The following is a 26,700-nucleotide window of genomic DNA, read 5'->3' on the forward strand; positions in this document are numbered from 1 at the left end:
GGATGGCACAAAATTACTTTCATACCCAAGAAGAAATTCACTGTCTAGACAATAATAAAAGATAGTTAAAAATTGTAGTTACAAGTGGAAATGCCAAGCAGAAGTTCATCTACAGGCTTCTTTCCTGAACACTTATTCCCCTATGACTTCTGTAAATTAAATTAGATGAACTATGTTATTTAAATGAAACACTGAAACAACTCTGAGCTTACAGAAAATAGTATAATCTTAGAAGCTTATTTGTCCTTGTTTATCCAACCTTTGGTTAACTGAGATTTCTGGTTAACTGAAAGTCGGTCGTGTCCCCTGACAGCCATGTGCACCGTGCATTACTCCCCTGCTTATCCAGAGAGACGTTTGAATCCTTCAGAATAATGGAGTTGTGGGTAAGTGGGTGAGCACCGCATGAAGCATATTGCCGTCTGGGGACATGACCAACTTTCACTTAACCAGGCATGTCAGTTAACAGGAAGTTATAAAAACACATTGCAGGAGATGAAGTGTCTGTGTGTGTCTGTTTATTAGCTCTCTGCTGTTAGATGGCTTGAATCAATGTACATATTCAGGAGAAATGCAAAACAAGCCTGCTCGTTGCAGTTAACCAGGGGCTGTGTGTTATTTGTGCTATGACCTTTTTTTGTTAGTTGACCATAAGCATAGCATAAGTAAATGATAAAAGTCCTTGAAACTAAATATCTGAAGCTGTTCTGCAATATCAGAGTGCTTTCGGTTTATTCATTAAATTCAATTGAATTTTAATTGCGGTGTTAGATTCACAGCTGTTTAGGCTGGCTAGGTGGAACAGCATATCCAGCCATGTACGCTTTGTGATCGTAGAGACGCATGCTTTCAGAGAGCAGCGGTAAGGGACAAAGACGGCCAATAGCAACACTTCATTTCTGTAGTAACAGCATCTGTTTAAATGATTGAGTGGCATTCACAAGGCTCTTTGGCTTTGCTTTCGGTTAGGAGGATTGCAGCTGTAATACAAGGCTGTTTCTGGGAGGCAGGGGGATGCTTCTGAAAAGCTGACTGATTTCTGTCAGACAGAGGTGATCCTCTGTGGGTGAAGGAGCAATAAGGTCATCCTCTGAAAACTCACCTACCCTGTAGGTACAGAATAATGTGCTCTGATTTTGCTGTGAGAGGAGGGATTGGCTCTGTGTGGGGAGGGAAGAAGGGCTGTTCTCAGCTATCAGAGCACAATCAATGACTCTTGGACTTCAGAGAATTGCCTGAATCTGTTCTTAAATATTTGCAATGCAAGAGAATGTTTGCCTCTCATGATGTAGATGACCAGGAGCTTGGGCATTGCAGTGAGAGGTGAGGTAATAATAGATGAATATCAGGTGTTGTTATAACTCTAGGAATGGGTGATAAAAATTAAATTGTTCAGAGTGCTGCCTCTATCTCCCTTCCATTACCCTGGAGAGAATGGGTCCAGGATGGCAGCGCAGGAGAGACTGTGATATTAAGGACTGCAACTTCTTACCTACCTACTCAACTCTAATAAGATTATATATTATTGTATGAAATTAAATTAACAACAAAGGGGAAAGGAAGGGATGGAGCATGGTGAGAGAAAAGATGTTGATAAAAATGTGTGTTTAAGTGCATCTAGATCATACCCTGTAGTTTAACTTGCTTTAGAGAGAGAGATGGTTAGTGTAGGTTCCGAGAGACTTGAAAACGTACTGAAGTTCAGAATTACAGGTACTTTGTCCCTGAAAATGGGGTCTTCAACGCTAATTTGACTCTGCTGTGGTATCTATAACATAGGTACGTGCAGATGTCCAGTATAAAATATTTTCTTAGCGCCTACTACTGCATTTTTGTACTTTGAATGGGAGGTTTCGTGGCCTGTATAATACATCACTATCATTAGACGTTAGAGACACTTAATATTGCCTTTTAAATCAAGTGTGTTCGCAGATCCTTACTATTTTTTTTCTTCTTCTTTCTTCAATTTTAGGATTAAAGAGCCCCTTCAGGACAGTGTAATAGCTACCTATGAAGAACATGAAGATAGTGTATATGCAGTTGAATGGTCCTCAGCAGACCCGTGGCTATTTGCCTCTTTAAGTTATGATGGGAGACTTGTTATTAACAGGGTTCCCAGAGCTCTTAAGTATCACATACTGTTATAATTTGTTTGGATTATAGTGGAGTTGTTATCTTGATGTACACGATTGGTAGGTATTGTTTAGGTTTTTTCAGGATCTATTAAGTATAAATGTTAAAATTTTGTTAAGAATATCTGTACTAATGTAGTCACTTTTAATTTGTCTTTTGCATTTGCCTTGGAAAACTATGATGCATTTTCTGAAGGCTGTGCTAGTTAGACTGTTTGTTTGTTTTTGGGGTGTTTTTTGTTTTGTTTTTTTGAGGGGCCAATCACTTTGAATTATACAGTGTCTGGAGGTATTGGGTACTTCCCATCCTATTGCTTTATTTTTTCAGTTTTTTGCAAATATAGTGGATTACAGAGGTGTTGTTATGCTGATATAAAACTGGACAATGTAAGGTGCATGCAGCAGAAGTGATCTACTCGTTTACAAGAACAATATTTTATCTTTCTCATATAAGCAGCCTTCTGCTCTTACCCTAGGGCCAGGGACACATTCTGCTAACTATTCTGATCATTCTTCAGTGTTTATAGATACAGCTGAGAATGGTCTTAAAAGGCTTTCTTAATTCAGTCTAATATTTTAAACAGTTTTTCTCCCATTTTGCATATCCTAAGAAGAAAAGTTAATCGTGAAGGTGAAACCTTTGAAATATATTTTTCATTTAAGTCTTATGGTAGTATCAATAAAGTACCAACCTTTAACTTGCAAACTAAATGCAATTTTGAGGTATGTGTTATTGGAAACAATATTAGTCTTTCCTGAAATCTCTTATATTCTCATGTAATGTATTATCTCGCATGTTTATAGAACTTAGGTGTGCTGTAGTATATTTCGAGGGTCTCTGGAGCAATGCCTTTATTTATGTGAAAAATCTCTTTAATAGTTCTAAGTAGCCTCTCTTTTTTTTAATCCTTTTGGCTCTGTGCCATTGTGCAGTACACTGACAGGATGCAGCAGGCTTTCAACTAAGCATAAAACATCCTTTGCTATATCCTACTCTGCAATACCTGACTCTTTTGTTACAAATGCTGAAAACCGGCAGATGCTGCCCTGCAGGAGAACGCACAGAAAACTTGAGATGTAGGTGGAAAGCATGGTGAAACATGCCTGTATGTACTGACACCTGCCTTCCCCTTGTCGTTATGAAATTTCAGCTGCTGTTCTTTGTGCACTCAGACCAAGCAGAGCAGTAATTACTCCCTGTTGCCTTTTCATCACTATTCTTTCCCATGAACTTCAGAACCTGGGTGTGTGCGATGGTGTTGGTTGTGGTGGTATCGTGTAAGACCACTCTGAAGAAATGGCATGAACATGGGATGGGAAGATCAATACCAGCCTCTTCCCGTGATTCCTCCTGTTGCTACGGCAACTGTTGGTGTTAGGGTTGAGGGACAGCCTGCCGCTCACCTCTGCTTGTCCTTACCCATTCTTGGATCGAAACATGTCCAAATGTGATTTGTTGTGTATACACAGCTGCTTCTGTGAGAACACGCTTTGAGAGTGTGCCTGAATGCTATAGGCCAAAACATCCAGAAAAAATGAAAGTTGCATTCTATTTCTGGGTTTCTTAATGAGCTTGTTTGGGAGAATTCATAGGAGTGAAGTAATCTAATTAAATTATCTGTAGGATTGTTGTATTTGTGTTACAATGCTGCGTGTCTGCTCCAGAGTGAATGCTTCATTGGAAGTTCTGGTGGTCTGATTTTCTGCATTAAGATTTTAAACTTGTACTATTTCAAATTGTCTCAATCTGTAATTAGGCATGAGCTATTCGCCTGTATACTGTAAGAAAAATTACATATCCAAATCAGTAGTGCTTCAGTTGTCTGAATATCAAAATCCTTGGTTAGGCTGCAGCCTTATATGTGGAGCTTTCAGTCTTTAGACACAAAACCTTGTGGATCCCCCACCCCCCTCCACCACCAAAAAACCCCTGCAGTAGATCTTTAGTATGCAGCAGATCTCTTTAAAACTTTCTTCACATTAGCAATAAAGGTCTAATGAAATTTTATTGTCTGTTAATGTACGTGGCTTGCAGTTGAAGGGGATGGGAAACTACATACATGGAATTTGATTTTTAACATGTAATAAATGCGGGATAGATTTCAGACTAATTTTAATGTGCTCGTATTTCCTTCAATTTGTAAGCTTATACAAGCTGGAAAGCTCTGTAAACGAACAATATCAAGAAATATTTTCTTTGTTTTAGTTCCGTTAAATATGTAGAATATCACTTAATAGGGGAGAAGAGAGGGAATGAACACTGGGAAGGAAGGGAGTAGCAGGTTGAATTTGAATGAAATATGTTACAGTAGAATCAAGAGAGCAGGAAGGGTCAAGTTTTAATCATTTTCAGCTGTCTGTAAAGCAGGATCTGAGCTATGTGTACAGCACTGGCAGCAATATGGAAATGACCTTCAGGAAGGGAAGGCTTTTGACCAGGTTTCATCCCAGGCTGTTAGAGAAAGCAAGCTGCTGTAGGATAAAAGGAAGGGTTCAAAGATGGTTAAATAACTGATTAAAGGATAGGAAATAGGAAGCAGGAATAAATCCTCACATTTCATGGCAAAAAGAAATAACCAATGAAGTCTTGCAAGGATCTGTACCTAGGCCTATGCTTTACAGTGTACTCATGACCTTTTTGGAAAAAAGGCTGCATAGAAATATGGCAAAGTTTGCAGATGCTATTCAGAGTAGTAAAGATGACTGACTGAAGAATTATGGAAGGGCCTTACCTCACAGAGTAGCTGGATGATAAAATGGTAGATGAAATTCAGTACAGGAAATGTAAAGTAACAGATACGGGAGAAAACAGCCATTTTACATAACTACTGGGGACAACCAGTGTATGGCTATTACTACTTGGAAGCAAGATCTTAGGGTTTTAATAGATCTTGAAAAATGTCAGCTTAACAGAGGTTAAAATTTTAATTAAAACGTTGGGAATTACTAGAAAGCATATAGAGAAGTAATTAAAGTACTGTTAATCCATTAAATAATAGATCTTTATAAATCTGTAGTGTATGTGCATCTTGAATGCTGTGTGTAGTTCTGGTTTCTTCCATCTGAAACCCAAGGTAGTAAAACTGGGAAAGATATTTAGAGGAGGGTGACAGGAATGATGAATAGCATGCAACACCTGTATGAGGATAACTAAATAGACTGAAAGGCAGATGGTTGAGAGGGAATGATAAAAGTCCATAAAATCACAAGTGGCAGAGGGGGAGGGGATGAATAGGGAGTGATTGTTCACTGTCTCTCCTGGTACCAGAACTAGAGGTTATTAAATGGAATCTGCAGGTGGTAGCTCAAAGCATACAAAACGAAGTGGTCTCCACAGATGTGCAGGTGAGCTATGGCACTCCTTGTTAATAACCCCTTCCCCCTGGGAGGGGAGGAGCCCTAAACCCAAACCAAACCGTCAAAGAAAGAAAGAAACAAACAAAAAAATCTCATTAATGTTAAAGCTTACATGACTTGAAAGTAACTGAACGAGTACTTGAAAGGTGAAACCATTAAAAGCTGCTAAATATAAAGGCAGCATCTCTGGCTTAGAAAATCCCTTTGAACCATGAGTTGCTGGACACGACCAAATAGTACTGGAAGAGAATCCCTGTGTGCTTGTCCGGTCTCTGTGTACCTTCCTGGACAGGTGTTATTTGCCAGTAAAGGCAGAAAATAGAAGTTAAAAATAATACCTTATTCTCTAAAGCATTGTCTCTAGTGCTGAGGCAGCACATTGCTCCTGCACGTTTCTCTCAAAATGTTTACTTTGGTCGTAGGTTGTTTTAGGGGATTTCAGAAAACATTCGTGTCTCAGATGATTTTCTTACAGAATCTGAATGTTATTTCAGGAAACTACCTTCTTGCAAAACACTGCTTGGCAGTAAGACTGTGGACGCAAGCCGAGTTCTATACAGCAAGAAGTCCATCACTGCTTCAGAAATTCAAATCGTGGTCTGACTGATCTCACAGCACTAGGTTGTTGCAATGTCTCACAGAGGGTGCTGTTTATACAGTCACATGTTGAATTGGTAAGCGCATAGCTGTTGTGTTTTCAAACAAACATCTGTGGTTTTTCTTTCTTTGCAGACTGTGTCCAAGTAAGAAGCTTTAATAGGCTTTGGTTTTGAAAAAGTGAATCATGGTTTTCCTTAAAAATGTCAGATTGTCAATGTTGCCATGTAAAATCTTGTTTTATTCCAGATTTGGTGCTGAAAATCTTTTCTTTGTCACTGATCTAATATACGTGTCTGGTGTGGAATTACAAAAGTGTTTGAGATGTATTTTTATTCCACAGAAAGTGAATTATTGAAGGAGAAAGAAATTGATAATATTTTTTAAAACCTCTTGAGCGCCATCTAAATGAAACTGACCAAAGTCAGTACAAGTCTTGGCCATTTAATGAGAAGCTTGAAATAACAATTTGTTACACTTGAACTAAAAGTGGTGCTAACTTTAAACAACCAACCAAACATCACCAAACACCAAAAAGCAAAACACCGTAGTACTGAACTGGACTTTGCCTGTGGTGTCAGCACTAAACTGAAGCCCATGAAGTTAATGAACTGATCGTCAACACTAGAACTAATGCAGAACATGTATTGGATGACATGGGTAGACCTGACCTTTGCTCCGGACCAATTTTCCTTACCTTGTACCTTTTCATTTCACAAAGGTGAGTGGAAATAAGAAGCTATACGATCTGGATTATGCTCAACACTAAAGGTAGTTGAAAACAGTGCTTTGTAAAGAATTAAGCTTCCTGACCATTGTATTTTCCAACTGACAACAGAAAGCACTAATTCTGTATTTGCCTCTTCATTCATAATTCCCAAATCTTAGAGCCTGGTACTTCTTGCAGTATTTGAGACTGACATTCTGCATCTTGTTTGAGATGGCCTTCAACAGTATCGCCTGGACTATAGTCTGCCTTGGTAAGACACCATGAGGTAGATATGCCTTTGACATAACTGAAACAATGAAAAGTAGGTAACAATAACTGTTAAGATCAGTATTTGGATGCAAGCTTATAATGCTATAGAGCTGCTATTTGGCTTCACAGAGGGTGCTGAGGGTTTTTTGGGAAGTTTTGTTGTTTGGGTTTGGGTTAGTTTTGTTTGTGGTTTTGGGGGTGTTTTTTTGTTGTTGGGGTTTTTTTTAGTTTTTTTTCTTTTTCTAGGGGATACGAAGAAAAGGTTTAAAACTTTGTTGTGGAGCCTGTGGCATGAATGCCATTCTGAGGCTGCAGAAAGCCTATGATTTCTGGAATAGCAAGTGAAGTGACTGAGAGAAAAGTGCGAATCAGTTTTTAGAGAAGCCTGGCCTTCCCATAAAGAGAGCTGCTGGGTGCGAAGCCATGGATACTCTCCAGAACAATTTGCACATTGCTCCTGCTCATTCCACCTGCCACTTTGGTCGGTGAGAAACTAGTGAAGTGAGAAGAAAATGACACACAGAGGTTTGGGAAAAAAAAGACAAAAGAGAAGGAAAAAGTAAAAGGAAGACTGACAAATACAATGTGAAAGTTGAATTGAAAAAAACAAGATCAGGAAAAGATGAGTTTGGAATACATAAGAAAGAAGAAATTGACAGTAAATGAAGTAAAGAGAAAGATACAGGGATAAGGAGTAAAAAAAATGGAGAAGAATTTTTGCTTGTTTTAGCTATGATGCTGAAGGTTCTTAAAATCTTCCATGTTACGCTCCCTGCATTAACTGATTTAAGTGCTAGATAATTGCTAGCACCATTTTAGTTCTGGTATTGGAGGTGGCTCATGCAGGGTAGTTGCTGTCAAGTTTGGCATAAAGAAACATGTTCTTGTTGATCCATAGGTTATTAGTCAGTAGCTGGTCATTATTCTTTTTGAGAGATCAGGTTGCAACTGCAACTTGTGAGCAGTTGTAGTCCATTTCAGTGCAAAGTTATCAGCCTGGGTAATCAGCCTGAGGGAGCAGTACCCTGAGAGGCACGAAGAAAATTTCGAGTGGGGTGTTTCTTGAGTCACACTAGGTAGATCTGCAAAAGCATCTGTAGATGACCGACACTGTTTATCCCCATTTATGACTCCAGAGGAAGGTCCTAGTGAGAACAACTCAAGATACTGGATGTGATTAATAAAATATGTGAGGCACATCCTCCCTTCCACACTGACTTAACTTATAGCAAAAGAATTTTGAGGTGTTCTTGAGAAAATCCCCCCTCTTTTGATGCTACAGCTTTTGGTGCTACAGCAGCCCCAACTTCATAAAGGGGTTCTAGTGCTCCAGCACAGGAGATAGCTTTGGGGAGAAAGAGATGAATGAGTCTTACTAAATCCAGGAGCCAAGCTCCCTGTGAGGAGATGCATGGCAAATACATGGGTTGCTGTTGCCCTAGAGCTATAGCAACAGCTGCCAAGCAGCTGGGCTGAGCAGGGAGGACCTCTAATATACCTTCTCAGCAAATTGTCCATTTATTCTGATGCTGTCCCGAGTTCAGGATTTTGGCAGGAGGAACTATGGAAAAGCTTTTAAACAGAGTGAATTTAGAAGAGTATGGAAAACCTTGGAAAACCCAAAGATACTACATACTAATCAGCAAGTCTAGATGAGCTGAATCCTGGGGTGGTAATAGACTTGGCAGAGAAATTCTCTGAACCACTGCCAGTTTCTAAAAATTTGCAGAGAACTGAGAAGACAAGAAAGACTGGAAAATTACAGAAATGGTATTGATAATTGGAGCTATGTGAAACAGCAGTGCACAGAGTTGGATAAGGGAACCATGCTCCAGAGTGAAGAAGTTTTAGCCAAATTATGAACGGTTTGTTTGTCTGGGTTTTGTTTTTGTTTTTTTACTTAGGGTTTTTTTTTTCTTATTAACACTATTCAAAATACTAGCAACTGTCAGAAATTGTGTGGTAGCATCCATGCACACAAAGTGTGGATTATCCATTGTGTTACACAAAATAGCCAGAATTATAATCCGGACGTTTGTATGATTTCCCTTACACCTCTTTGTTTTCCAAAGAGGATGGGTGGAACGTAGTATATGATGGTAAACTTAACTTGTCTTTAAACACACATGAAAAAAACCCAACCAACCCAAACTAACATATTGTCTTAGTTTCTTATAACAGGAAAGAGTTTCTGCCGAATTAAGTCATGAACCATCCTTTGACTCTGTGCCTGGAAATTGGGGCAGGGGGAAGAATACCTGGACCTTGACTTTGCAGAGATTGTGAACAGAATGATCTGTTTTCTGTCATGCAGCTGATGGGGTAAACACTCACTTGAGTGCTTTCAGCCATGTCTCAGTATACACATACCAGTATTTTAATTAGAGGTTACTTATCTAAAACGGCTTTCAGAAAAAGATTATGCTACTCAGGATAGTGATATACCAGTACAGAAAGGAAGGCATCTTCTTAAAATTAAGAATGTTTCCTTATCCTTAGGAGAGTCACTGTGTAACACATTAGCAACTACAAAAGAGTTAGGCTTGGGTGCATACATGTCTACTGATAGCAGCTGGTAGGTAGATGGAGCCATAGATACTTTGATGCTGTTGCTTTTTTTTCTGTAAGTCAATCTGGGTGAAATGAGAGAAATCTAGTAGATATATTATTATTGGAAAGTCTGTTAGGAAAACCACAAATGAAAGCTTCATCACAATGGGAGCTGTTTAATCCTTCGCAAAGCAAATACCAGAGAGCTTCAACAACTGTTCTGACCCTCCTGTCAGATGTGAGTGACAGTTACTTGGATTCAGTTTCCTAGATAGATGCATATTTCTGATCTGCATTTTAATAATCTATTTTCAGTGTTAATGCTGTTTGAATATCTTCAATTTATTGTTTGAGTGACTTGGATAAATGCTGTGCAATTTTCTGTTGCAGTTCATAGGCACTTGTTGTAAGATGGGAAAAAAAGCTGCTTTTGATTTTAAGTCTCTTCATGCCACTGTATTGGGAGGTGTTCCTGTGTCCTATACCTCAAGGCTCAAATCATTATTTAAATTCTACAAGTTTTGGGCTGGTCGGTGCTGAGGGCTGAGAACAACTGTGGATGAAGGCTGAGTGTGACTAACGTGTTCCTATTCATCAGAGAACAGAGTCAGCTGGAGAGAATGAGGGAGTAATTGTTGCAGTGCTCCCTCCCTCGCTGCTTGTGCAGAAAGACATAGGCTGTGGGGAGGAAGCTACCTGACGTTATTAAGATTAATACTGCTAGAAATTCCAATCAACTCACACAAGGCTGCTCCTCAAGGCTGTCAGATGCCTACTGCTTTCTCTGACTCAGGCGGGAACACATCAATTTCGAATTTCCCAACAGAGATTGCTATGATTTATGAGTTTAGGAGGCTGATAAATATGGTTAGTTGAAGTGTTCATGAAATAATTGAATCAGAATAATTCCAGTCAGCTGCGCTCAATTTATTTTCTCAGATAACCACAGGAGGGTGCAATTTTGGATTGGGAGCTTCATCTCAAGGATTCCTATCACAGGAAAGATATTGTGGAACCTAGAATAAGAGCAACTTAATTTTGCTCCCAGGCCTGTATGACAGCCTTATGAGCTGACTTAAGACCCCTCAGAACTGGAGAGTAAATGCCTCAAGCTCTTCTGGTATTGCCCATGACAGAGGCTGAGTCAGTTCTGGTTTATGCATTGTGGGTTAATGTTTGCTGGGAAGGATAACGACAGATCTACTATTCAGTGTTTGAAAGCCACTTTACTGTTTGGTTGTGGGGGGTGTTACTTACATTTGTTTGTAGCAAATTATTTTTACATGACAAGTTTTAGGAATGTTTCACTTCTGGGTTTTGTGAATTTTTCTGGAGTGGCGATCAGCATCAATTCCGTCTTTAGAGTGAAGGGAGCTCCCGTGCATCCCTGAAGAGCGGTATATGAAACTTTTAAAAATAAATTTATCCCTACAAGTTTGATTTGTCTGCTGTAACTTTCCTACATAGCCAGAAAAGAATGACCTTGTGGTTGGATAGTCCTAGAAAGACTCCTAAATGTCGAGGGCGCTGTAAAACAGGAAGGCGAGGAGGTTACAGCCTTACAATGACTGGCTGAGGTCTGTAGAGAATGGGAAAGCCTAGCAAGCAGAGCTGGGGAACAAGTGGAATCAAGTGTGTTGCAGACAAATATCTTCCTATTGAGATGAACAAGGTATTTATAATAATCTGAGAGCTGCAAGAAGGGGAGGGTATGTGGGAAAAGGCAGTGAAATGTACAAAGAGACTGCGAGCAGGATACAGGCGAAAATTTAACAAGCTACTGGGTCTGGCACTAGTGTATTCCCCATGTCTAGTAAGATACCTGAATTTAATTTTGCTGTCCAGGAAGGTGTCAGTAGCCTGGGGAAGGGTTGTCCTCTGTGCTGCTTGGAATAGATCCTCTGTTGTAGAGTTGCCACCTTCCAGGTCCATTTAGCCCTTAGGATTTTATACCTTTGCATTTGTGTGTCTTTTCCCTATTGAATCCTTGAACTGCTAATGTTTCCCACTGCAACAGTATTACCTCTGTCTGCATGCGATTTTATGTTTATCAAGTGTAGCTCTTCCCCATAGACTTTCATACTTCCTTTTCTCACAATTCATCAGTTTTCTCAGAGGTCATAACCAAAGCTGGGCAGCATGCCACAGATGACAGAGGGTTTCCAAGAGAACTGCTTTCCCAAGATCCCTGATCTGTGTAAGATTAGGCTATGGTGAGCCAGGAATGTAGGCTGCCACTAGAGATATGCATTACCCCAGATGGTTTGTATCAAGCATGGACATACCGATGATCATATGACAGAACTTGGCCTCCATATGAACTATTCTCTGGTCACCCATGACTGAAGAGCTATGGGGTAGGTCCTTTCCCCATGCGGTGAAGAACAGCCCTATGCTTGCACAGGAGGGAAAAAATATATCTCTGAGCTGTAGTTCTTAAAGTTCCCTTGCCTTGGAACTCAAACATTTTACGATTTTTCATAAAGGTAAAGTTTATTTTCACTTTTTTTATTCTGTCTGCAATCTTCAGGTTGGGGCCAGGGTGTCTTCAGGGGGGTGTCAGAGTATGGAGGAACCAGTAGGATTTGGGGGTGAGGTATTCTGACTGCACAGAAAGATTTGTGATCCTAATGTAAAGTGGTACATGCTTTGGAGCCCATTATGGCAGTCTGTATGGTAGACTAGATCAGACTTAGCTGTTTCAGACCCATTGAACATCTGTACTGAAGAGGAAACTGGTGCACTCAGATTGTACTGCAAAATAAGTGATATTCTGAAAACGAAGTCCTTCTAAAATTCAGCTACCCAAGTTTGGTGGCTTTTCTGTGAGTACGTTAATTCCTGGAATTAATTAATGATGGTTCTTTTGTCTCTAATGGTGGTTCCTTTTGTCTCCAGATAATTTGGTATCATCCCTACCTGCTGTGTCTTATTTCTGTAGATCGTATAAATGTCTGTTTTGTATAGTTTAAAGAATATCCTGTGGGGTGCAGGATCTCTTTGTGACATGTGCTCACTATTGTGGCAGTACTAATCAGAAGTACAGTAGAAGTAAGTTAAGAGAAAAATGTTTGCTAAGGTGGTACCTGCTTCCCTTTTTCACTGCTCAGTGCTTAGGAAGGTGTTTCCATGAATAACTATTACTGAATCTCCTCACTGAGATCTCCTTGCCATGAAGGGCACACTGTGTCAGCGAATGGTGGAGAGGACATAGTAAAAAATCTGCTGCTCAGTTGGGATGTAGATACAAACCACAAAATGTTTTCCAAATTAGTTTTGGATTTGGGGCTTAGCATAAAATTAGGGCACAAAATAACTATCCTATCCAGAAAGTGTTAATAGAAAAAATCAGGATTACAGTAATGCATTCTGTGTGGTCTTTGGTGAGTAGAGAACAGCAGAAGGGCATGTGGCAGGACTGTCTCATTTTTGTTTTTGCTTCTACTGCTGTGAAAAGCATTTTCAATACTTGCATAATTTAGAGCATGACATTATGATTTTCAAAGCTTCAAATCGGAGTAAAACATTTACATAATCTAATTAAATCATGTAAATGTTTTATGATAATATTCAAGTAAGTGCAAAACTTGTTCTGCAGATGCATCCCATTCTTAGGCCGTTGGGGAAACCCAATTTACGCATGCAGATGTATGTTTCAAACCCTGCATGCTCTGGGAGGTCAACAGGGTACTTACTGAATGCTCTGTTCTTAGTATAACCTCCGACGCCTGCTTCACAGAGCATCCTCTTTCCCAGAAGCTTGAAGGTAAGCTGGTACCGGAGGGAAAGGCAAAGCAGATTTAAAAGGCTACTTGCAGCCTCTTATAATTTGAATGAAAGCAATGCTACTGCGGTATGTAATAAATTGCTTCCATTTCAGTGAACATTAAAATAATCCCATGGTGACCCTCTTAGCATCAGCCCTGCCACATGTAGTATCAGATCTCACAAAGCATGCATCGTTCTTGGATGGGAAACTACCAGGGGAAGCCCCACAAATCCTCTTGGTGACTGTTGGGTTTGTTTTTGCCTCTGGCTGCACTAACTCACAAAATATTCAAAGCACTTGGCCAGCATCCATGATGAGAGATGCTGTCTTGTAGTGAGATTATTTAAATATTTTTTATCAGCACATTCTCACTAAGCTGTCTTCAACAGTCGTTCTTAGTGAATCATGTCTGCTAGGCCATACTGCTGGAATAGCAAGTGAATTGAACCCTGATTTTCCAAATTTAGCCAAGCTAATGTGAAGCTACTACAAACAAGATTCTTTTAGTAAGTACAGTACTCTCTGCTAAAATGAATTCCTGTAATTGGCAGAGGTAGGTTCTTCAAGACCAGGTCCCTATCTGTTTTAAATAAGCTTGTTGCAATTGACTTTTATCAGTGCTGTACTGATTTACTCTAACTGATAACAGAAATGTGTGTGTGTGTATACATTGCCAGGTGTTCTGTGCTTTCACAGTAATTGTAATGGTTAGGAAGCACTTGGACGTTATCTGTGCCAGGCTGTTGATGCAGCCCATGTGCATAGGACTGTCTGCATGCACGCACTGTGACTGTGGTAAGCCCAGCCGCTCTGATTTTTATCTGAAAACGTGGATGTTTTAAAGGAAGCCTGGATCTAACACACCTCTAAATCTGGGGATTCTATTATTTACTGTCACAGTACATAATAATATCCAAAGTTCGTAAATCAGTTTGGAGCTCAGTGGTATGGAAAGCTCTGAATATGTGAAAGTCATTGCTAAAGTAGCTCACAGAAAGGTGAAATATATCAATAATGAATTAAGTCTTCGCTAATTAGACGTAGAAATCTAATTACTTTGCAAATTTTTCATCTAATTTTTAAGGGAGTGAAGGTAGTGTAAATTTAAAATGGAAGCTGAGATGTTCAGCACATAGTGTTAACTGCCAAGGAGAACAACACGGTGACCTTACTTGCAGCTGCACATGCATCATGTGTAGGAATGCCTGTCGTAGCCATAATGATTTAACATCAGGGCAGGCCAATATTTCTTGGTTCTTCCTCCGCAGTGTAGGCAGTTTCCTTTATAGGTGGAATGGGAAGCTGTAGGTGTTTCTGGTGAAAAATGGTAATGCTGGAGAGGTGCCCTTTACTACAAATTCAGCACTCTTCGCTTTAGTTCACCTCCTGAAAAAGAATTTTCAAAGTCACAGCCTGGAGAATGAAGTCACAGCTGGGTGAAGTTTAAGTTTGGGCATGGTTGGATTCTGCTTTTTTGGATTACTCAGCTTTGATTATTCAATGTTTAAGCACAGTAGGTGACATTGAGAAACTTTAAAGCTGCTGAAGTTTTCTGTTTGTTGGTTTGGTTTTTTGTTTTGTTTTGTTTTTTTTTTTAAGGTACCAAGACTCTTTCATTGCAGAAAAGAATGCTTTTATTTTAAAACCTGCAATATTTTGGTCATAGTACATACTTTCCATTTAGACATGAAAGCTCGTAGAGCTAAGTGTCACTCCAAACACTAAGACACTTACCTTAGTACTGCTATTCATACTTAAGGCATTTTGTAAGAGTACAAGTATTAACTGCCACTAAATATCCTCTGTGAATTGCTGTTAATAGTTCCATAATAAAACCCCTTTCAATTACCTTTCAATACTATATTGACTTTAAGCCTGATATATCACCTATTTAAACTCTGCTAAAGGATCTGAGGTGGCAGTCTTTAAAAATGTGCGGGCACTTACCCATCAGGCCTCATAAGCACCTGATCTGCAAGCATCCGTGGTCACTGAATCACTTCTGAAGTCCACAGCTGCTCTGTTAAGCTCTTCGTGGTTCATACTCCCATCACTGCTCACCTGAGGCATCCACACTTCAACAGGAGACAGAGCATTTAAATCGGCTTTTTTTAATTGCTCAAAAGTATAATTTAGGGATTGGTGGTGTCTGTAAATTCTTCTTTCCAAGTTATTGTAATTTTTAGAAGAATTTGATCTGAAAAGCTGGGGAGAAGGTAGAATAAATGGAAGAACAGATAAGACAAACTTCAATCCTCTCTACGTACATACAGAAAACTTTCAACCTTAGCAGTATCCCCAGGTGTGTATTAAATATCTCTGCAACTATGAGATGCAGCTCATAAAATAGAATTGTTATAAGAGAAATAAATGCTGAGGAGTAAAATGAACAGGAAGGAGTCTTTCTCTGTTTCTCACAATGCGTCCAGTGAAAATACAAGGTAGGAAGTTTAAAACAAAAAATACTTTTTTCTCATAACAGATAATTTTCATGGTGGAACTCACTACCGGTGGAGTGGAAGCCAGAGGAAGAAAGGAATTTAAAAAGACTTAGGCATGTTCATGGACAGTAGTTTCAAGGGTGGCTATGATAGCAGCTAGTCCCCACACCACTTTTGCCTCCAAAGTCTTTACTCTGGATTGCTGGGAACTGAAGAGGTGTTTAGTTGCTGAACTGGCTGTGTTATTTCATACTCCTGAAGCATTTCTACTGGCCTGTTGTGGAGGTGGGGTATGGGTTGGGTGTCTTTGAGATGATGTAGTGCAGTGATTCTCTGTCTTCCCTAGGAATGCCATCTGACCTCCCTGAACAACCGTTTCCTTACTTAGAGCTATTCTCTTTTCAACATTTTAAATAAGAATTTTTGAGAGACTTATTAAGTGTGTGTGCATATGTGCATTTGGGTTGTGAAACTATATAATCCTGTCTGGGGCATGTATGAAAACTGCCATCGCCATATAAGTACCACCAGGGAAAGCTGAGTCTGAGACAAAGCTCGCTGATGATGAAACCTTTGTGGCTGCAGTAGTTGTTAGGTTAGTTACAATGTTTGTAAAATAGTTGTGTCTCTTCTACCAAGGTATACAAGCTGAGGTTTGCGTCTGTAAAGTCAAATCCGTGAAACTAGGTAGGCTTGTGTTTAAGTCTTTGGAGAATCATCATTAACATTGTCTGTTTAAATAGAAAAGAATCCCTAACCAAATATTAATATTAAGAGAGGGAGTACTTAATTTTTTCCTGTAGCTTTCCATGTTTCATAACAAAAATCTTAACGTTGCATCTCGCCAAAATTTAGAAAATTATTCTTAAATACCCTATACACCAGAAGGCAATCTTTCTCAGTATTCACATTTTTTAACTTCAATTAAAAAAAAAAAATTGGTTTAATTTTTTTCAATTTTTTTTATTTTTTCTTTTATAAGGTAAAAACTTCTACAGCATGGGTGATAGGAATTCTCCTTTTGGTGCAGAGCCGTGAGATTCTACTACTCTGAATTCAAAACCAGTTTGACCAAGATTGTTCACACTTGGGGTGGGAGCAGGGGAAGAGGGAAGAAGCTTTTTTTTTTTTACTAAGCAGCAACAGCATTAGTAGTGTTATTCTTTTCTACTCTAAAGTGGGAGAAACTTTTATTACCACATCATATTATTGATCCTGTTCTTTCTGCGTTAAAACAGGAAGGACTTTGACAATCAAGTATAAAATATGAAAGGTCTGACAGTTTTCAGAACAACTTCAATAGGGTAATGAATTGATTTTAAGAAAATACATGCTAACCCAGACTCATGGCCCCATCTGATGTAAATCTGTATAGAGGCAATGACTTTGAATGAGTTGCCCAGTTTCTTTTAATTCTTTCTCTTGCTTTGCCTTCCATCTGCTCCAGTCTACCACTGCAGATAACATGTTTACTTCTCATAAGAATATGGCCCCTGTTGCAAGGGAACAAATTTAGGATTTCATTTAATTTTCTAGTCTTTGTCTTTAATTTTTATGTATAATCTTGCAAAAGAGACCAACATTTCCACGGGGCAAGAAGAATTCAGTTGTGTGTAAATCAAAAAATGGTTGCAAACCCAACTCTAGTGTCTCTGGCTGTGTACCGGCAACTGCTTAAGAGAGTGCAGAAGCCACATGGAAATACTACAAGAAAGTTGAATATCATAGTAGTCCTTGACAGCTCTGAAAAATTTCTGGAGGAGAGCATAAATTGATTTGTAGTTAAAAAATTCTGTGATTCTTCAGCTCAGTTTTGTTGCCACCAATCAATTATTTTTAACCATGAGAATTCCAAAATGTAAAAAGAACTAACTTGATCACTTTACTGGCATGGTCTGTATTTGCCTTTGTATGTTCTCGGCATGAGGGAGCCTGGTTACAAACAGAAAAGTACTTTTGTCTCGCTAGAGGCTGCCATAAGTTCATTCAGTATTTTTTTCTGAAGTTTTAGATGCATTTGTTAATGCAACTTTAGTATGTTCTACAGCTTTTTAGCACGTTCACTACTTTTCCTTTGGCTGCTGTCTTTTGAGATGGTTTTATGAATGCCATAGTTAGTGTCACTGACAGCATACTTAACACGAATAAAACAAGAGAGCATGGTCTGATCTTCAACAAACCCAGAGTCTAACATGACTCTTCTCTGTCCTTGATCAAACTGATTGACATGTTATTCTAGTTAGCTGTAGCCTAAAATGATAACTGCATATTTTTCTTGTATCTTTGGAATGCTGAGTCCTGTTAATCTTGGTATTCTGAATATAGAATCTGTTGTGTCCACTACAACTACCCGTGACTCTACACATAACATGATTAATTTTATTTGCATAATATCCAACTGGAACAGAGAGAAAGAAGGGTCCTCACTGTAATAACATGAAACAAAGGCACAAGGTGGCTTAAGTGATTTACTCAGGTAAATTGTACAGATAATGTCTGTGGGTGTGTCTGAAAATGTACGGCAGGGTCATGAGAGTCTGTCCAGAAATTCAGTTTTTAGTGGTATAGAAACATTACATTCCGTTGATATCTCTTAATAGCATCATGATTCAGGGAAACACCTGTTGGTACAGTTTTATGTTAGATAAGTGTATAATTGAAGAGTAGTTGGATGGTTACTGCCCAGTTATGTCTGTTACCTTGAATGTCTGACTGGGTTCAGCAGCCAAGACCATGTCTGCAAGAACATCCTTACCAAAGCACAATGTCCATTTAGAGATGGAAACAAGTTGTCTCGTGTGCTCCGTAGCTGGTTGTAGGTCATGGAACTGTTTGCCGTGCTTTATGATCACAGTCCCATCAGTTTTTCGTTCACCCTTGGAGAGCACAAAGATCAGCTGAAATGAACGGAACAGCAATGCATTATAAGAAAAAAAAAAACCTCTGCACTGTAATTCAGAATTAAATAGTCTTTCATAATCTACTCTTGCAAAGTACGGTCAGTTACTGCTCTGCTATGATGGCATGTGTTCTTAAGTGTTGGGAAGGGAGTTTAATTAAAAAAAACCCCAGACTTCAGTGCATCTGGCAATGGAAAAAATTAATTTTGTTTAATTTTTAATCAGACAGCCTGAGACAACCACTGAGCACCACTTGACAATTAGAATACTAATGAACTGCACACTGGGTTAGCCTGCTTCTAAAGGACAGCAAACAATGCACTCAGAGTTGAGGGATTCCATTTCATTCCAGTCAGTCTTCATGTATTTACCTTCCCATTTTGCAAGAATTCAGGAAGTATTTGCCTTGTTGTCTTCTTTAAAAATCCCACCCCATGGTTAATTATTTTTCAAATGCAAAAAACCACAGAAAGTGGTAAGTGGCTTTCTTGAAAGCATTCTTCAAAAATACATAAACAATGTAAAACATTAATCTTCACTGTTTGGGGTATCTTCAGTGCCTTAAGCGTTTTCCTTTTGTTTGTTTGTTTTCATTCTTCCTCTAACATATTTGCAACTCTGCTGTTCTGCAGCAGTTTGAAGTCTTTGGTTTTGTGCTTTCTATAAATTAGTTATTGTAGTTATTGCTTTATAGCACACAATTTCACAAAAGATAGGTTGCAGGAAGAAGTAAATTTCCCATGCCTAAAGTGTTTATTTCTTATAACCTTCATAAGCAGCTATCTATAGCAAGGCTGAATATAGTAGGAAATGCTTAATGAATTCAGATGAGTTCTGAAACATAAATTAAGTAGCCTAACCATCCATAGTAGCCATGTCATACTAGCCTCACTGTGAAATGGATATTTTATTGCTCCCTCTATGTCACATTGTCAAGCAGAATGATATAATTACACTGTAGCTGGGATGAAGGATTCACATTAGCTCACATTAGACACTCTCTTCCAGGTCCAGCTTTAAAAGTTCATGGAGGCTGTAGCTGACTGCTGGGATGTAATCTTTTTGGATGTAGTCCTTTTGCTCTTCCAGTGCGCGGCTACTGAAATCTGAACTCTGACACTTCCCTGAGGCCCTGACCCAAGGCTTGGCTCTAGGCACATCAGGTGTTGAGGCCATGTTTGGGGCAGATGTCTGCTGAGGGTGGCAAAGCAGCTTGGTGGGGGGGGCTGACAGCTTTGTGTAGACGAAGGTCCCAGAAATGAGGCTTCCTGCATCTCCTCTGGGTAGCAGAAGATGAGTGGAAGCAAGGCCATTATCACTAAGAGGAGGGAGGCCAATGATACCTGACGTAGAGTCACTGGCCTGTACCACTCATCTTTCCATCGAGAAGCAGAGCAACAAGCCCGACTCTTTAGGGCTTTCAGTCCTCTCTTCAGTTAGCTCTTTATTCTCGCCACCTCCTCTCCTCACAGCAGGAGCTGTCAGTAACCAGCACCTCACACAAGGGAGGCAAAACTCTGTTCTTCCTAAACTGCTGACCTCTGCAGATCCCTGATTTACCCTGATCCATGTACGCACTGCCCCGCGTTTGCAATATTGGTCCTGCTCTACCCCAATCTACTGCTGTGAAGATGTTGCTGTGGGGGCACAGCCAAGTTTACAGCAGGGAGTACCATCTCCCTAACTGGTTCATAAGGACACCAACTAGGGATGGAAATACAAAGCAAGCTGACATGTACTGCCTTAGGTGTAAGCTAATTCTATAGCTGTTGAGAAAGAGGCATGCCTGAACTTCTAATGATGTGAGTAAACTGTGGTTCCAATACCCAGCAAACAAGCTGAAGCCCAGATATCATCTAGGTCAAACTGGTATGTACAAAGCCAACAGCTGTCAGTCTTAAAGGAGAGGTTTGCTCACCAGTTGTGAATTTGCTTATGAGACAATGCATAGGAAAGTTTTCCATTAAAAAAGCGCTGCTTAAATTTGATTTCTTTGTAAGGTTGTTTCAGTCATGCTTCTACTTTGCAGAAAGAGCGTGTGGGAAAATTCTGATCCATGTCATCATTCTGATATTTTTTTGCATAATACTGTGCTGACCTAAAAGATTTTTTTAAATAAAAGCAAGAGTTTTGGTTTTTCAGGTTTTCTGTAAACCCTAAAATTCAGAACTTCCAAAATTGAATGAGAGAGTTGAAATCAAATCTCAAATCGGATTTGTTAAAGCAACACAGATCAATTTCTATCATGCCTGTATGTAAAAACAATCTGCCTTATATTTTTCTGCATATTACACCTCCATTAAAAAATAATAACCTTCATTTAAGAGTTTACATTGTCTTTATATATGCATTCCTCATGTCAAACGGTTGAATTTCTGTTAGGATTTCTCCTTGCACAGTTCCTAGTTCTGGGGGCTATCGTTGGCTTTCCTGTTTCTTCAGAACACACAAAAAAAGTCTGTCTTTGCGGACTGGGAGAATTAGCAGGGAGTACTGCTGTAGATAGTGGTTCTATATTTCAAGAGAAGGTGTGTCTTTAACAGTTGGTTTTATGTGGAATCCAGGCTGTGTGGTAAAATATGGATGTATCAGTAGAAACCCTTTTTCTTTGGATGCCCATAAAAACTTTCTTTCTTTGATTAGATAAGTAATGTTTAGCCATTTCATATTGTGTATGCATTTTCATTGTATTCTATAATTGTTTCTTGATATTCTTCAGTATTTTTGCCCCAGCTGACATTATTCAGGAATACAAAGTTACATGAGCAGTCATCGTACTGTAACAGTGTTATGTGCAGCTAGGTAAATTCTCACGCAATGAGGAATAGCCATCGTGCTTTTTAAGTTGTATATACTAAACAATTAAAAGAAAAAAAAAAACAACATAGGAGAGAGCGTTACTTAAATACGATAAGCACTCTTTTGGAATGTAGAAACACTTGGAAATAAGACTCTGCCCCACTTAAACTGCCAGCACCAGTAAATGAAGACTACTGTGTTCGACAGAGTATTTAATACGTACCTAAGATGTAATGTGAAAGTAAGATATTTAAGGTAGGAGTCTTTCTAAGATCTTGCCGGGCATGTTGAACTATCCAGTGATGAAAGTCAGATGTAAAGAGTATGGAAGAAGAAATTCTGAGAGGAGTCTGGAGAATAGCTAGAAGGTATGGCAGTCCATGGATGACTGTAGAGGTTTTCACTGTGAACTTGGAACAGATGAGCAGAAAGCCATGCATTTTAAATAATAAAAGCTTATAAACAGAAACTCACTGGAATGAGAATAAGAACTTCCTATTCTGTTCAGTATCTTGGTTTTGCTCCTGCAAAAGTCAGTATGGGTGACCTAGTATGTGATAAAGATGGAACCAGCGCTGAGGAGGTGGAAAAGAAGAGGTGTGGTGCCAAGTTGAGGAGTTACTTTCTCTGCAAAGGCAATGTTCCAGCTCGCTCCTGTGTGAGGTAGTGCTCCTCCTGGGCAGGGATGTGAGGTGGCAGCTGCTGATTTTTCAGAAACCTGCTGAGCAGCTCGGTCTTACTTCTGTGAGAGGCACTGGCTGCTGCTACTGTTAAAGTGCAACTGTTTGCCAGAGACAGTGAAACATTGGTATAAAGAGTGGATCGTGTGGCATATTGGCACGTGCTGCATTACTGAGAGGCACATAGCTCCCTGCCCGTTAGCACTCAGTCTTCGGAGCACTGGTTGCTTGTTTGTCGATATGTAATTTGCAGTAGTAAATGAGTAGACACTGAATTTATGTTAGAAAATGTGTGAATTCAGAATGATCTCCCTTGATGCTAGTAGTCTAAGTAGGTATTTGGGCTTTGTTTGGTTTTTTAGGGAAGGTGTAATAATGTATTGAGGTACCACACTGGACAAAGCAAGACAAAGAAGTAAGATTTCCTTGTTTAGCAAACTGAGGCTATCTTCAGCTAGATAATAGACACTTTCCCCCTTTCCCTTCCCCGATCTCTCTTCTCTTGGCCATCAAAGTGAAAGCAATTGCACGTTTATTACCGCTCTGACCACTGTGCTGCTCTGGTGATTTGTACTACTCTGTCACGTTAATCTATTTTTCAGCCTTGCTGCAGTATATATGTGTGAAGACTACCTGGCATGTCTGACAGCGCAGGAGAAGCCAAAGGTCTTGTGGCTTACAGGCAACTCTTTTTTATGGCTTCTATATAGTGAGTTTATTCCCTGTACTTAATTATCTGAGGCATGTAAAATCAGTAACAATGGTGAGGCATTCTTTTTTTATATTATTTTAAATGTCTTGAAATTAATTTAAAAAACCCTTAACTTCTGTTTTAAATCACTGTAAATCAATCTTGATGCTAAGATGAGTTGTTTAAAATGGAAGTATCAGTTTTGGATGGGAAAGCAGGGCACTCGTCAGAATTCTATGTATTCAGATCTCTTATCAAGCAATACATTTTGCTAAAGACTACAGCTTTTCATCGGAAGGCACATATCTGAAGTGCTCATCAGAAGACACTAAAAAAGAGAACTTTTAATTTCTTAAAATATACTAATTGGAGACAGTGGAACAAAATAGTGCAGCTCAGTACTATGAGTAGTATTAATCAAAAGATAAATTCAGTTGCCTGAGTCTAGTTATAAGATGTCCTGGTTTCAGATGGGATAGAGCTGATTTTCTTCCTAGTGGCTGGTGTGGTGCTGTGTTCTGGATTTGGTATGAGAGTGGTGTTGATGGCACGCTGATGATTCGGTTGTTGCTGAGTAGTGCTTGTACTAGTCAGAGACTTTTCCAGCTTCCCAAGCTCTGCCGGGTGCACAGGAAGCTGGGAGGGGAGGTAGCACAGCCAGGACAGCTGATCCAAACTGGCCAAAGGGATATTCCATACCATATGACGTCATGCTCAGCGTATAGACTGGGGCAGCTGGCCAGGAGGCAGCAACAGCTGCTTAGAGACTGGCTGGGCATTGGTCAGCAGGTGGTGAACGTTTGCATCCCGGGTTTTTCTTGGGTTTTGCGTTCCTCTCAGTCTCTCTTGCGCTCGCACTCACGCTCTTGCTCTCTTTGTTTTGCTTTTCATTACAATTTATTAGTAGTGGCAGTCAATTATTAAGGTGTTCTCATATCTCAAGATAACAGAATTAATTCAACTGAATTTTGATTTCAAAGAAGAAAATGAGGTTTCTTACCTTTGCATTTCAGATTCTCACCCCCCATCGCATGGGTGGGAGGAGGGTGAATGAGCAGCTGTGTGGTGCTTAGTTGCCGACTGGGGCTAAACCATGTCATAAGACAATCCCCTGCATCTGGTTCCCTTTCTTGGGACAAAGGAATTTTAGTTCCTTGTACACAAGTAGTTCTAGGTTGATGTCTTACAGAAATTTGCAGTATTCACAACTAACAACATTAAAACAGTATACCTGAACTACTGTCTTCCTGCTTTGAAGATGGTCAGCAGTTTTAAATGTCTCAAAGTATCCTTTTATTTCTACATAAATTAACTGTTAGGATAAAAAATGAACAGGAGAGATGGTGTGTGGTGTTGGATTGTTGCATGCTGAAGCCAGTTCTGGTTCCATCAACACTGCACTTGTCCAGTTCTACCATCACTATGCATTGCTTGGTTTTCATCAAAATTCATTCTTCATTCATCTGGGTGACTTTTACTGTAATACCATTCATATGGTATATAGCAACCATAGTAGCGATGACATACAATATTATGTAGCAATTAATATAATACCACTCAAATCATTGGCTATTTTTGCCCAAAATCAAATCCCCTTGGGGTACACATTGGTCTCCTCCATCCTCCCGCATCACACAACAAATGCACCCAGGTCCTTGAGCAAAAGCAATCCCACGAATGGGTTTGCTTTTGGTGAGACAGGAATAACCCAGACTGTTTTCCCCAGCTTACTTTCATGTGCACTACAGGGACTCTATCCCCTCCACAGTACATAAGAGCTCTGATTGGACAGGGCCAGCTTGATTGGCAGATCCCCGAGTGTTGACTAACCAGGTGGCTTTTGCTAAATGTGTATCCCAGTGTTTATATATCCCACCCCCCGTTGCTCTCGGTGTAGTTTTTAACAGTCCAATTTATCATTCGATTTTCCCAGAGGCTGGTGCGTGATAGGGGATGTGATACACCCGCTCAATGCCGTGCTCTTTGGCCCAGCTGTCTATGAGCTTATTTTGAAAATGGGTCCCATTGTCTGACTCAATTCTCGCTGGGGTGCCATGTCTCCATAAGACTTGTTTTCCCAGACCCAGGATAGTGTTCCGGGCAGTGGTGTGGGGCACGGGGTATGTTTCCAGCCAGCCGGTGGTTGCTTCCACCGTTGTAAGCACATGGCACTTGCCTTGGCAGGTTTGTGGGAGTGTGATATAGTCAATCTGCCAGGCCTTCCCATGTTTATATTTCAGCCATCGTCCCCCACACCACAGAGGCTTTACCCGCTTCGCTTGCTTGACTGCAGCGCATGTTTCATGTTCGTGGATAGCCTGTGCAGTAGCGTCCATGGTCAAGTCCACCCCTCAATCACGAGCCCACCTGTATGTTGCATCTCTCCCTTGATGGCCTGAGGTGTCATGGGCCCACTGAGCTAGAAATAGTTCACCCTTATGTTGCCTGTCCAGATCCACCTCAGCCACTTCAATCTCGGCAGCCTGATCTACCTGCTGGTTTTTCCGACGTTCTTCAGTGGCCTGACTCTTGGGGACGTGAGCATCCACATGATGTGCTTTCATGACCAGGTTCTCTACCTGGGCAGCAATATCATGCCACACTGTGGCAGCCCAAATGGGTTTGCCTCTGTGCTGCCAGTTGTTCTGCTTCCATTGCTGTGACCAGCCCCACAGGGCATTTGCCACCATCCAGGAGTCAGTACAGAGATAGAGCGCTGGCCACTTCTTGGTCAGCAGCGTCTAAAGCCAAGTGGTTGGGTTTCACCTCTGCAAACTGACTTGATTCACCTTCTCTTCCAGCAGTTTCTGCAACTTGTTTTATAGGACTCCACACAGCAGCTTTCCATCTTCGATGTTTTCCTACAACGTGAAAGGACCCATCAGTGAACAGGGCATACTGCTGCTCATTTTCTGGCAGTTTGTTATACAGTGGGACTTCTTCAACACATGTCACGTACTCCTCTGAGGATATTCCAAAATCTTTGCCTTCTGGCCAGTCCACTATCACTTCCAAGATTCCTGGTTGACGGGGGTTTCCTATTCAAGCCTGCTGGGTGATCAGTGCAACCCATTTACTCCATGTAGCATCAGTTGCATGATGTGTAGAGGGGACCTTCCCTTTGAACATCCAGCCCAGCACTGGCAGTCGGGGTGCCAGGAGCAGCTGTGCCAGGAGCCAGGGGCATCTGAAGCAGCTCGAACCCCTTCATATGCTGCCAATATCTCTTTTTCAGTTGGAGTATAGTGGGCTTCGGACCTTCTGTATCCCCGACTCCAAAACCCTAGGGGTCGACCCCGGGTCTCCCCTGGCGCTTTCTGCCAGAGGCTCCAGGTAGGGCCATTCTGCCCAGCTGCGGTGTAGAGCACATTCTTTACATCGTGTCCCACCAGTACTGGCCCAAGACCTATTACGTGAACTATCTCCTGTTTAATCTGTTCAAAGGCCTGTTGTTGCTCAGGGCCCCAACTGAAATCATTCTTCTTCCAGGTCACTTGATAGAGAGGGCTTATGATCAGACTGTAATTTGGAATATGCATTCTCCAAAAACCCACAACACCTAAAAAAAGCTTGTGTTTCCTTTTTGCTAGTTGGTGGAGACATGGCTGCTATTTTGTTGATCACATCCATTCGGATCTGATCTTGCCATTTTATTCCTAAGAACTGGATCTCCTGTGCAGGTCCCTTCACCTTACTTTGTTTTATGGCAAACCCAGCTTTCAGAAGGATTTGGACTATTTCCTTCCCTCTCTCAAAACAGTCTTCTGTTTTGTTGCCCGACGTGATGATGTCATCAATGTATCGT

The 26,700-nt window shown here is 40.3% G+C and overlaps 1 protein-coding gene across 3 annotated transcripts in view; it reads left to right on the plus strand.

The window, feature by feature from the left end:
- Nucleotides 1-26,700, plus strand: part of EIPR1 (EARP complex and GARP complex interacting protein 1) — a 145,943-nt gene that overhangs the window by 88,736 nt on the left and 30,507 nt on the right. Inside the window, exon 9 of one of the 3 annotated variants that reach the window (XM_075086893.1) lies at nt 1,973-4,243. The exons of the other annotated variants lie outside the window; for them this stretch is intronic. Within the exon in view, the coding sequence (XP_074942994.1) occupies nt 1,973-2,147 (175 nt within the window). The 3' untranslated portion in view covers nt 2,148-4,243. Of the gene's footprint in view, nt 1-1,972; nt 4,244-26,700 lie in introns of those variants that run through there. 3 annotated transcript variants of the gene reach the window in all.

This window comes from Phalacrocorax aristotelis, chromosome 3, assembly GCF_949628215.1.
Source record: "Phalacrocorax aristotelis chromosome 3, bGulAri2.1, whole genome shotgun sequence".
NCBI lineage: Eukaryota > Metazoa > Chordata > Aves > Suliformes > Phalacrocoracidae > Phalacrocorax > Phalacrocorax aristotelis.